The sequence below is a fragment of the Monoraphidium neglectum genome (assembly GCF_000611645.1).
Source record: "Monoraphidium neglectum strain SAG 48.87 unplaced genomic scaffold scaffold00971, whole genome shotgun sequence".
Lineage (NCBI taxonomy): Eukaryota > Viridiplantae > Chlorophyta > Chlorophyceae > Sphaeropleales > Selenastraceae > Monoraphidium > Monoraphidium neglectum.
In genome coordinates this window covers 1,279-11,897 of record NW_014012657.1, presented here as the reverse complement: position 1 = coordinate 11,897, position 10,619 = coordinate 1,279, and the positions used below count along the sequence as shown (strand labels likewise).

Here is a 10,619-nt window from a genome sequence, read left to right as displayed (position 1 = left end):
CTCCCATGCGGCCTGCCCCTCCCCCACGCACACCTCACCTGCCATTCCCCAACCTCACCCCCGCCACCCAATGTTGCAAATGGCTGTGACCTGTGTGCTCCGCACGGCCAGATGCATTTTTTTCCAGCAGTTACAAAAACCGCCATGGTTTGACAAACACCATGCGGGCGCACGAAGGGGCCCGTGTCACAGGGCCGCGGTTCGCCGCCGTGGTGGATTGCAAGATCCTTGGCCACCGGCCGCCTGCGCCCACACCGCTAAACCTGTGATTGCGCATGCCATCCAAAAGAGACCACATGGCACGAAAAGATTGTGAAGGAGTCACGCAACCCATGCGAGCCCGGCCGCACACACAAACAAACCGAGCAAACAAAAAGTAGAAACTGGAAACAAGCCTGGCGGCGCCGCCTAGTTCGTGTCCGCGGTCTTGAGCAGCTTCCGCTGCTTCTTGCTCTTCATCATCTTCTTGACAGTCGCCGCGTTGGTAATCTGGAGGTGCGCAGCGCCAGAGGGGGGAGCACATGATGAGGGGGTGGTTGCGGTAGACCTGAAACCTTGCTGAGAGCTGCGGCAGGTGCCCCAGCTAATGCGGCATGGGTGCCGCCGCGCGTCGACAAGCTCATGCATGTGCGCCTGTGTTTTGTGCCGAGCGGCAGCGCCCCTCACTGCCGGGGCCCCACCTTTTGCACGACCACGCTCTTGGCCTGGTTCTCCTTCTTGCGGATCTTCGCCGCCTCCCGCTGCTGCGCCTTGGCCTGCAGGGCGCACACGGGACGGGGGCAGCGGGTCAGACAGGGCGACCTGAACACACATGTGCTTTGCTTGCCGCCGACGCCTCGGGGCCCTCAGTCAAGCGCGCTCAGCCCTCCCCGCTGCGGGCGCCGTGACGCTGCCTCCCCCCTCCCTGGCCCCCGAAACACAGCAACGCACCTTGCGCTTGGCCTTGAGCGCGCCGACCGCGATCGCCTTCTGCTCCGACAGCACCTTCTTGGTGGCCTTCGCAGCCATCTTCTTCTCCCAGGTCGTGCCCACGATGGCGGACTTGTAAGTGCCGGCCTTGGTCCCTGGCCCCTTCCACACCTTGCCAGAAACCTGCAAGACAGACGGAAAACAAACAGGGCAAGGGAGGGGAGGGCCAGGGGCGGGTCAGCGTGCAGCCGCTTGCTGAGCAGCGGCGCCCACGGCCGCGCAGGAGAGGGCGCTCGGGCTGAGCCGGGGGTGTTGTGCTGGCATACACGTGCCCGCCCACGCGGCGCGCCTCACCGTGCGGTACGGCTCGCCCTCCACCCGCTGCCGCTTGGCGCCCGGCGCCGCCGCCGCGCCCGCGCCGCCGTCCGCGTCCATCGCCTCGGGCTGCTGCTGCTGCTGCTCCTCCATCACATCGTCCTGCGGCTCCTCTATTTTGCGTTTCCGGCTGGTCTTTATGGGGTTGACCTTGTACCCCTTGGGGCCGAGCGCGGCACCGCGCAGGTCTACAGGGTCCCCTAGCTCCTTGGACTCCTGCGCTGGCTCCCAGTTGTCGAACCGCCCCATCCTTGCATTGCAAAGCCAGGCGGGGGGCAGCCAGGAGGCGGCAGGGGTTGTTGAGAGGGGCCCCGATGTGCTTATGCAGCGGCGCAGCACCACAAGCGCGGCGGCCGAGCACCGTCGACGGCTGCGGACGCCACAAGTAAGGGCGACGCTGCAAACGAGGAGCGCGCATAAGCGCTACCTGATAGTTATTCCTTGTGCTAGTCTTGTTCCACACGTACTCAAACGCAAGATTATTGCAAAAGGCGGATTGCTGCAGGTCGAACCGTAGACGATGCCTGGTAAGATGCGTGAGTACTTCTACAATCTTTGTATGTACGTTTTCATAGTCGTCATTCAACAAGCAGGGGGCTGAGCACGGCTGCCCGAACGCCCGCCGCAATGTCTTTGATGCACTTGCTGCGCTGCGCACGCTTCGCAAAGCACCTGATGGCACTCAAGGGCTTACGCGCCTGCAATGTCTGCATATACCGCTAGTCAGACAACTTATTGCACATACGTATGCGTGCGCTATCATCCCTCCCTCCACAAACGCGGCTTGTGGTGTGGTGAGAGGTGCTGGGTACCGTTTTGCTGCGTTGTCGTCTAATGGTTTGTGCTGCTGGGAATCTGAGGACGCATCTTCCTGTCCATTAGCTGCACCTCAAATCCCAGCCCGTGGCTGCATACTCGGATGCGCCACAAACCCCGCCCCCGACCCACACCGGGGCGAAAACGAGGCCGCCACAAGCTTTACACAGACATGCGCAAGCGGCGTTGTCCCATGCCTCAGGCCGCGGCCTCGGCCACGGGGAACTCGAAGACGACATCCTGTTGGGTGGCAGCACATGGCAGCATGTTGCAGTCAGAAATGGCAGGTTGAGGGTCAGGGGGTGACCGCAGTGACTTTCATGAGCATCGGCTATAATGCATCGTTCAGGCGTTCCAAGGTATCTCGTGCTGCGCAGCTTCGTCACGCCAACCACCCAGGCAACCCTGCAGCTGCCTTGAGCGAACAAGGTTCTGCTGCAACGGATTTGCTCCCCCCTCCTCACTCCTGCTCACTCCCTCCAAACCCACCTTCCCGGTGAGCTTCTTGTACACGCCGGCAAAGGTGTCCACCTTGTACTCGGTGGTGTTGCGGTCCTTGGGGTCAAGGAACACCTAAACACAGGAGGCAGGGTTGCGGCAAGGGATGGGGCATGACGTAGGGCCCTTGGGCGGGCAGGGCACGCCAAACCCGGGCAGCATGATGGCCGCTAGCCCGGGCAGCAACGCAAGCCCTCCGCTCTAAGTGAGCGCCGCAGCTGGTAATGTAACGCTTACGTAACCCAGCCACCAGCTGTCCGCTGCAGTGACGCGCACTCCTGCAGGACCTGCAACACTACCGGCCTGTCGCCATGCGAGCGCCGCCACCCTGCTCCTTGCTGCCGGAGGCCGAACGCTGCGTGCCTGTGCGACTTCAACCCCCAGCCCTCAGCGACGGGCCCTTGCTTTGTTCTCTGAGCACCAGCGTTCCCATGGCCGCGCGCACCTTCAGGAGCTTGGAGCCGTCCACCCTGTAGCGGATGCGCTTGCCCACAATCTCCGTGGGGTACACGAGGTCCCCCAGGATGGCCTCGTGCACGGCCGTCAGCGTGCGGCTGCGGGGGCGCGAGTTGGACACGCCGCTGCTGCTGGGCGGCAGGATGCGGCGGTTGGCGACGATCACAACGTCCTTGCCGCTGAACTTCTTCTCGAGCTCGCGCACGAGCCGCTGCTGCACCTTGTGGAAGGCCTTAAGCAGGCGGAACGGCACCTGAGGGTGCGGTTTGCGGCGTGAGAAAGGGGTGGGGAGGTGGGGCACGTTTGAATTCCATCATCCCTTAAAAAGAGGGTTGGTGGGCCATGTGAGGGGGCCTTGGCTGCAGCATGTCTGCCACTTGCAATGCCAACATCGCCACTGCCGGGGAGCTGTGTGCGGCTGACGCGCACGTGGCGCCCCCGTGGGACACTGCATATATCGCATGTGCGGATCCGGCTGATGGGCTCGCCACAGCCGGTCCCTGTGGACGACTGCCGCGGCTTCTGCCGGGTGCGTAGCATTGCGCTGCCAGCAGCGTGCATTAGAGCACAAGCTGCCGCACGGTCACCAAAATCGCCACCACCTGACATAGCTATTTGACCACTGCTCGACGCGCTCTGGCAGTTGCTGTGGCGCAAATGACAATTGTTGCACCTCCTCTTGATGTTCATGGAAAAATAGTGCTCGCCAGACAATGCTGTTCCCTGATCCACATGAGCGGCGGCTGCGTGGCCGCAAAGAATGAATGCTGCTGTCCACCCTGCTGCTTCTGCCGGTCCTTCGCCCGCTGCAGCACAGCTCCATTCAAGCAGGGCGCGCACACCCTGCAGCCTTCATCACCTGCACAATGACGGCCTTCCTGCTGCCGCCCTGCACATCAATCTCCTTGGCGCCGGTGATGTACAGGTCGCGCAGGTCCGCCTTCAGCTCCGAGTTGGTCGCCTCCAGGTCGAACAGAGCCTGCATACCGCACCGCGGCCACTGTGGTTCAGCCACGACTGCCAGGGAAAGCGAGGCCCGAGCAGCAACATTTCGATCTGCTGCTGTGCGAGTCCGCCGCCTGAACGCCCTCGCACCTGCGCCACCTGCTCCTCAAAGTCATCGGGCTCCTGCCCCTTCTCCTTCACGATCTTCTTCTTGGCTGCAAGCGCCATGGTGCCTGCAGCCCAAGGAGCGAAGGCCAGGGCGCCACCGCCATGTTGCCGGGGGTGCTATAAAATCGAATAGAACACATTTCAACTGAACACAGCCTGAGCCACGAAAGCCGGCCGCCCAGAGGTCCGGGCACAGCAGCCGTCGGGCCCGCAAACCCAGCCGTCCAGCTTTGCGTACCTTGCACAAACACCACAGGTTAGCTACCAAGATGGCTGGCAGGAAAGGAACGAGGCTCGCTCGCGCGGCGGTCCAAGCACGCGTCGGTAATGCGCGGCAGTTCGGCGGGCGGTGCGCCAACGCGGCGCGCACGGGTGTGTTCATGTCGAGTAGGGTAGTGCACATGATGGACAAGCCTAGCAATGATGCGAAGACAGTACATTAGTGCATGGTTTTGATGTGGCTCAGCACAGGGACAATGCGAAAACGGTTTGAGTTCCGGTGATGTCTGTGCGCAGCCCATGCATGCAGCGAGTCTCTCATCGTGGTGTCGAGCAGCGGCGTCATATTGCCGGCATGACTATCAGGGAGGTGGACTTCAAACATTTGAAGCCACAAATTGTGTCCCACCGGACGGCTGTCCCACTGCCGCTGTTCAAGCATCACTGACTGCACTTTTCGGCGAGGCTAGTGGAGTCATCTGCATGGCATTCCCATCTGCCTTGCTCCCAAGGCTGAGTTTGAAAGCTTGAGACCGGAGTGCAAGAAGCGGGAACACTGGATGATACACCGCCGACCCTTGCAATGTTTGGCCACCCTTGTGAAGTGGACTATGTGTCACCTCGCAAGCCCCAGCACACAGTGCTCATGCCAGCAGCAGGCATTGGATGCGTAGGCAGCCCATTAATTGCCAGTTGAGACTTTGCTTCGTCGACCAGACCCTTGGGGCATGACTCACCGACTTTCCCCTAGGGGGGGCTCTTCTGGCCTCCGGGAATCGATTCTCGCGGAATGCCCCGCGACCTGAGCCAAAAGATGCGGCATATGATTCTTTGATTTTTAGGTACCTCGTAAAATAGCCACAAAAATCCTGGGCCGAGCGCGGGGCCGCGCGGACGGTGCAGCCATGGCGACCCCGCGAAAGCACGCATGTATGGCCTCTAAGACCGTTGGATTATACACAGAATGTATAACAACAATATATGGGCCGATCATAAAGGCGATTGGCCCTGCCAGGCGTGAGCGGGGCCCAGGTGTGGACACCAAGCCAGCGCACACAGCCTGCCGGGCCTCGTCGGCGTGTCGAATGCAATACGTGTTCGTATATGTATACCTTGCCGCGCTATCTGCGACGCGTGGCGCCATATGTGGGCCGGGAGCACCCCAGCGTCAACAGCGGCGACGACGCTGCGTGGCCAACTCACACAGCAGCGGTTTTCACTCGCTTGACGAGCGCCGATGCAGAGCTGGTACGAGCGCCTGAGATATGAACAAGGTTCCAGCAACTTCATATACTACATTCCCTCGTAGCATGCATGCATTGACGAGGGTTCGAGAACCGTGGGGCGCCCAGAGTGGTCAACACCGTAGACACCGCCCACGGCAGATGTGGCAAGCAGCAGTGTGCTCAAAGCGAATGGGGTGTCCCCGCCCATATCCGCTCCACCAACTGTATCAACATTTGCTCTGATGCCCTCGTGCCGGGCCTATGCTCCTAAGAAAAATGTACAATAGCAATCTAATACGATACGTGATACTGTCCACTGTTCGCTGCTGCATGCAGTGTGCTTCGCCTGGCAGAATCGCACTGCAGGGCACTCTGCCATAAACCGTTACAAGGCGCACCCAGCTCCAAACGCGCCCCGACAGTGTGGTGCGCTGTGCATTCGCCTCACTCGCACGCCTGATGCGACGAAGCCAGCTTGACACTACTTGACACCCTCAACTGGCCATCTCTATGGTTTCCAGTTGAGACTTTGCTTCGTCCGGCCGACGCTTGGGGCATGACTCACCGACTTGCCCCAAGGGGGGGCTCTCCTGGCCTCCGGGAATCGATTCTCGCGGAATGCCCCGCGACCTGCGCCAAAAGACGCGGCGTGTGATTTTATGATTTTTAGGTACCTCGTAAAATCGCCACAAAAATCCTGGGACGTGCGCGGGGCCGCGCGGACGGTGCAGCCAAGGCGACCCCTCGAAATCACGCATGTATGACCTCCAAGACCGGTGAGGAATAAAAATATTGTATAACAACAAAATAAAGGCCGATCACGAAGGCGGTACGCCCTGTCAGGCGTAAGCGGGGCCCAGGTGTGGGCACCAAGCCAGCGCACACCAGCCTCCCGGGCCTCGTCAGCGCGTCAAATGCGATACGTGTTTGTACATGCATACTTTGCTACGCTGCCACCGGCGCGGCGCGCCATATGCGGCCCAGGAGCACCCTAGCCTCATGGCCAACTCACACAGCAGCGATTTTGACTCGCTTGACGAGCGCCAATGCAGAGCCGGTGCGATTGCCTGGAAGATTGTTGTGCACAGGGTTCCAGCAACTATTAACATCTCATCATCTAACGCCCTCATGTCGGGCCTATGCTCCTAAGATGATGGTACAAATACCAATCTTGTACGGTATGTGATACCATACACGGTTCGCTGGTGCATGCGCGTGCTTCACCTGGCAGGACCGCACTGCAAGGCACTCTACCAATATACCTTTGTAAGGCGCACCGGGATCCAAACGGGCACCGACAGTGTGGTGTACTATGCATCCGCCTCACTCGCACCATTGATGTCGCCTGATGCGAAGAAGCCGGCTTGACACTACTTGACACTACTTGACACCCTCAACTGGCCATCTCTATGGCCAAAAATCCTGGGCCGAGCGCGGGGCCGCGCGGACGGTGCAGCCATGGCGACCCCGCGACAATACGACTTTATGGCCTCTCAGACCGGTGAATATTTAACATCATATATAACAACAATATATGGGCCGATCATGAAGGCGATTGGCCCTGTCAGGCGTGAGCGGGGCCCAGGTGTGGGCACCAAGCCAGCGCACACCAGCCTGCCGGGCGTCTTCGGCGTCTCGAATGCATACTTTGCCGCGTGTATGCATACTTTGCCGCGTTGCCACCCGCGTGCGGCGCCATATGCGGCCCGACAGCACCCGAGCATCGACAGCGTCGTGGTCAAGCAACTCACACAGCAGCGGTTTTGACTCGCTTGACGAGCGCCGATGCAGAGCTGGTGCGATTGCCTGGGATATGCACAAGGTTCCAGCACATATATGAACATCTCATCTGACACCCTGGTGCCGGGCCTATGCTCCCAAGATGATGGTACACTAGCAAGTGTGTCGGTATGTGATACAGTACCATACACGGCTCGCTGCTGCGTGCAGCATGCTTCACTTGGCAGGATTGCACTGCAGGGCACTCTGCCAAAGAACTGTTGCAAGGCGCACTCGGCTCCAAACGGGCCCCAACAGTGTGGCGTGCTCCGGTAGGCATCAGCCTCACTCGCACCACTGATAGATGTCGCCTGATGCGACGAAGCCAGCTTGACACTACTTGACACCCTCAACTGGCCATCTCTATGGTTGTCTTGTGCAGCAGGGGTTTGGCCACGATGGGCTGGACGACAACCATGTTGGGCAGGCACCTCCGGGTAGCCTCAGTTCAAATCTGCTGTTGCTATGCCGCGGGCAGGACAGCAGCACAGCCGCACACCGTTACGCTTGCTCATGCGGCCACCAGCCACTTGCATGGCACAAGCAGTGAGCCTGGCCATTGTTCGACGTGCCCAGGACACGCCGTACTCCGGCCGAGCAGCTGCCCATCCCCCACCATCCAGCCGCTGGCGGGGCCAGTGCAACCATGCGCAGCCTCATCTGGATGGTGCGGGATTAGCGTTGACTCTGGGGTTACCATTATCAGCAAAAACACAACCTCTCGTGCCTTGAACCTGCAAGCCGGTGATCTCTGCAGCCTGTGCCGAAGGATTGGTGCCTGCTCGCCTCGCGCATAGCGCAATCGAGGTGTTTTTTCTTTCGAGCCTCCGGGTACGTGGATCAGTGATACCGTTTCGCCCGACGGCATTGGCGCGCACAGAGTCCCTTCCCTTGTTCGTTTGGGTGTCTGCAGCGGTGTCAGAGAAGCGTGCCGGGTGTTCTTAGCCTGAGCACCGTGGAGTGCAATGCGGGTGGCCACGCAGCTACGGAGCGCCATGAAAGGCTGGCTCTGTCACTGCACCCAGTCGACACCCTGGAAGGCGGGGTTGCAGCATGACGCAAGCAATGCGGACCCGCACTCAACCGTGGTGCCCATTCGTACATCGGCCCCACACCGCGGTTGTGTGCTGCAGGCTTTTCTATCGCTCGGGGCCCGCGGGCAAGGGCCGTTGTCGACCGCACGCGCTTCAGCCGTGCTTGCTCGGCGCTTGGTAGCAACGGCGGCGGCGGCAGCAGGCCTGCCAGCTCGGCAAAATGTCGGCGGAAGGGTTCCTGACGATGACCATCATCGAGGCTAGCGGCAAGAACAAGGACGACAACTTTGTCTGGGACAGCGACAACTTTGAGGGCTTTGTCAAGGGTGAGTGCTGCGCTTCCTGGGAGGCTGGGACGGCAGAGGGCCTGCCGCCGTTGCGCGCCGTGCGCATGCTCGAGGCTCTCCTTGCACACACGTGGCTGATGAGGGTGGGCGAAGATGCAACGCTCGACGTCGCGGTTGCCATGGGGACGCCCGCCCCCCCCCCCCTCCGGTGCGACCTCGTCCACCCCTCTGCCCCCACACCGCCGCAGTGGAGCTGCGCGGGGGGCCCCGCAATGTCAAGGTGTCCACACGGCGGGCGCCAGTGCAGGGCAGCACCATCTTCTGGAACGAGCCGCTCGTCCTGTGGGTGCCGTGGCGGCGTTTTTGGGGGGCTCGCGCTTCTCCGCCACGTCCAGCAGTCGCACGCACAGGCGCCTGCGGCGTCTGGGAGGGGGCGGCTGCGCGTGGAGGCCGGTCTCGCGACACTGGCAGCCTGCGTGCGGTGGGGCCGCGGGCCCGGCGGCAAGGCGCGAGGGCGTCATGCAGAGCGCGCGCCGCGCGCCCTTGCGCCGGCCCGCGCACCTCAGCACTCTCTGGGCTGCCCGCGCGCCCCACGCACAGGGAGGTGCTGGAGCACGCCAACGAGCTGCGGGTCATGCTGTGCAAGGACAAGTTCACGCAGCTGCCAGACGGCTCCACCAAGCGCGGGACGCAGGTCCTCGCGGCGTGCGGTGCGCGCCCCTGCGGCCTAGCAGGCCCTGGCAGGGCCTGCAGGAGTGGCGGCTGCGCGAGGCGTGGCGACGCCTGCGGCGCGCCGGCGCATGCAACGCCGCAGGTCGCGGAGCAGTGCACCTGCGCGCCGTAAGGCTCCCTGACCTGCTCAACGGCCTAGCCCCCGTCTGCTTCGTGCGCTCTGATGTCTCCGCTGATGTCCCTTGCCCCCGCCGCCTCTCCGCTCCAAACCAAAGGCATCTACGTGAGCGACATCCTGGACGCTGTCCCGATCGACAAATACTTCGAGCTTTTCCGGCCCGGCGCTGGCGGCGAGGGCGGCTTCATCCGCCTGGGCCTGGACTTCAGTACCGACGCGCCGCCGCCCATGCCGGGTGCGTCGCGTTCGCGCACGCGTGCGAGCACCGGCACGCGCAACGCGCTCAGGATGGACGGGCGGCACGCAGCGGCTTGAGTGCTGTTGGACCGGGTTGGCTTGCACGATTGCCCCGGCGCCGAGTGCAGGGGGTTCGCACCCTTTGGTGTTGGCTAATTGCTGTGTGCACAGCGCCCCGGCCTAACCTGCTCGCCTGCGCGCTCTGCTGTGCACGCTGCCTCTCGCGCAGACGGCCAGCCCTTTGGAGCACCGCAGACCGCGGGCGGCGGCAAGGCAAAGCGGCGGTGAGTTTTGCGTGGAGTGCAGCGTTGCTGCAATCCGCATGCTGCTGCTGTGATTGCCTGCGAGACCCAGGGCTTGATCAGGGTGAGGGTGGCCCGGCAGTACTGCTGCTGTCTCTGCTCTGCCTGTGCTCACTGCCTTGTCTGCGTGCTGTCTTCTTCCCGGCGCTCGCAGGCGCGGCTGGGTCCTGCCTGTGGTTCTGCTCTTGGGTGCGGCGGCCGTCGGCGGCGGCGTCCTGGCTGCGCAGTTGCCCAAGGAGCAGCAGCAAAAGGACGACGGGAAGGGCAAGCCCAAGGCCAAGAAGTAAGAGGGGTCCAAAGCGCGCAAGGATGGGTGGTATTGCGGTTGCCCGCCCTGCGCTCAAGTGGCCGCTTAGTTGCCCTATGTTGGGTCTGGTCGGGCGCCTGCAGGCAAGTCCCGCAAAGGGACCTGGCTTTGCTGTAAGGTTGCCGGGTCTTTGCTTCAGTGACTGGCAAGTTGGAGGGCCGTCGCCAACGTCTTCACTGCTAGGCCGTCAGCTGGCTGTTGTGCTGCTGCA

At 62.1% G+C, this 10,619-nt stretch overlaps 3 protein-coding genes across 3 annotated transcripts; 1 reads left to right on the top strand and 2 right to left on the bottom strand.

Annotated features, from left to right (window-relative positions):
* Positions 1-408: 408 nt before the first annotated feature.
* On the bottom strand, positions 409-1,533 carry MNEG_6141 (hypothetical protein; the record flags this gene model as incomplete). The annotated part of the gene is made up of 4 exons (XM_014045386.1): positions 409-489; positions 681-755; positions 931-1,092; positions 1,264-1,533. The coding sequence occupies 4 exons, from the start codon at positions 1,531-1,533 to the stop codon at positions 409-411; spliced, it is 588 nt and encodes a 195-aa protein (XP_013900840.1).
* A 765-nt stretch (positions 1,534-2,298) lies between these two features.
* Positions 2,299-4,227, bottom strand: MNEG_6140 (40S ribosomal protein S7; the record flags this gene model as incomplete). The annotated part of the gene is made up of 6 exons (XM_014045385.1): positions 2,299-2,340; positions 2,590-2,673; positions 3,044-3,307; positions 3,484-3,576; positions 3,914-4,033; positions 4,150-4,227. 6 exons carry the CDS (start codon positions 4,225-4,227, stop codon positions 2,299-2,301), a joined length of 681 nt encoding a protein of 226 aa, XP_013900839.1.
* A 4,418-nt stretch (positions 4,228-8,645) lies between these two features.
* On the top strand, positions 8,646-10,388 carry MNEG_6139 (hypothetical protein; the record flags this gene model as incomplete). The annotated part of the gene is made up of 6 exons (XM_014045384.1): positions 8,646-8,751; positions 8,961-9,054; positions 9,313-9,422; positions 9,660-9,797; positions 10,029-10,083; positions 10,256-10,388. The coding sequence occupies 6 exons, from the start codon at positions 8,646-8,648 to the stop codon at positions 10,386-10,388; spliced, it is 636 nt and encodes a 211-aa protein (XP_013900838.1).
* Positions 10,389-10,619: the final 231 nt, after the last annotated feature.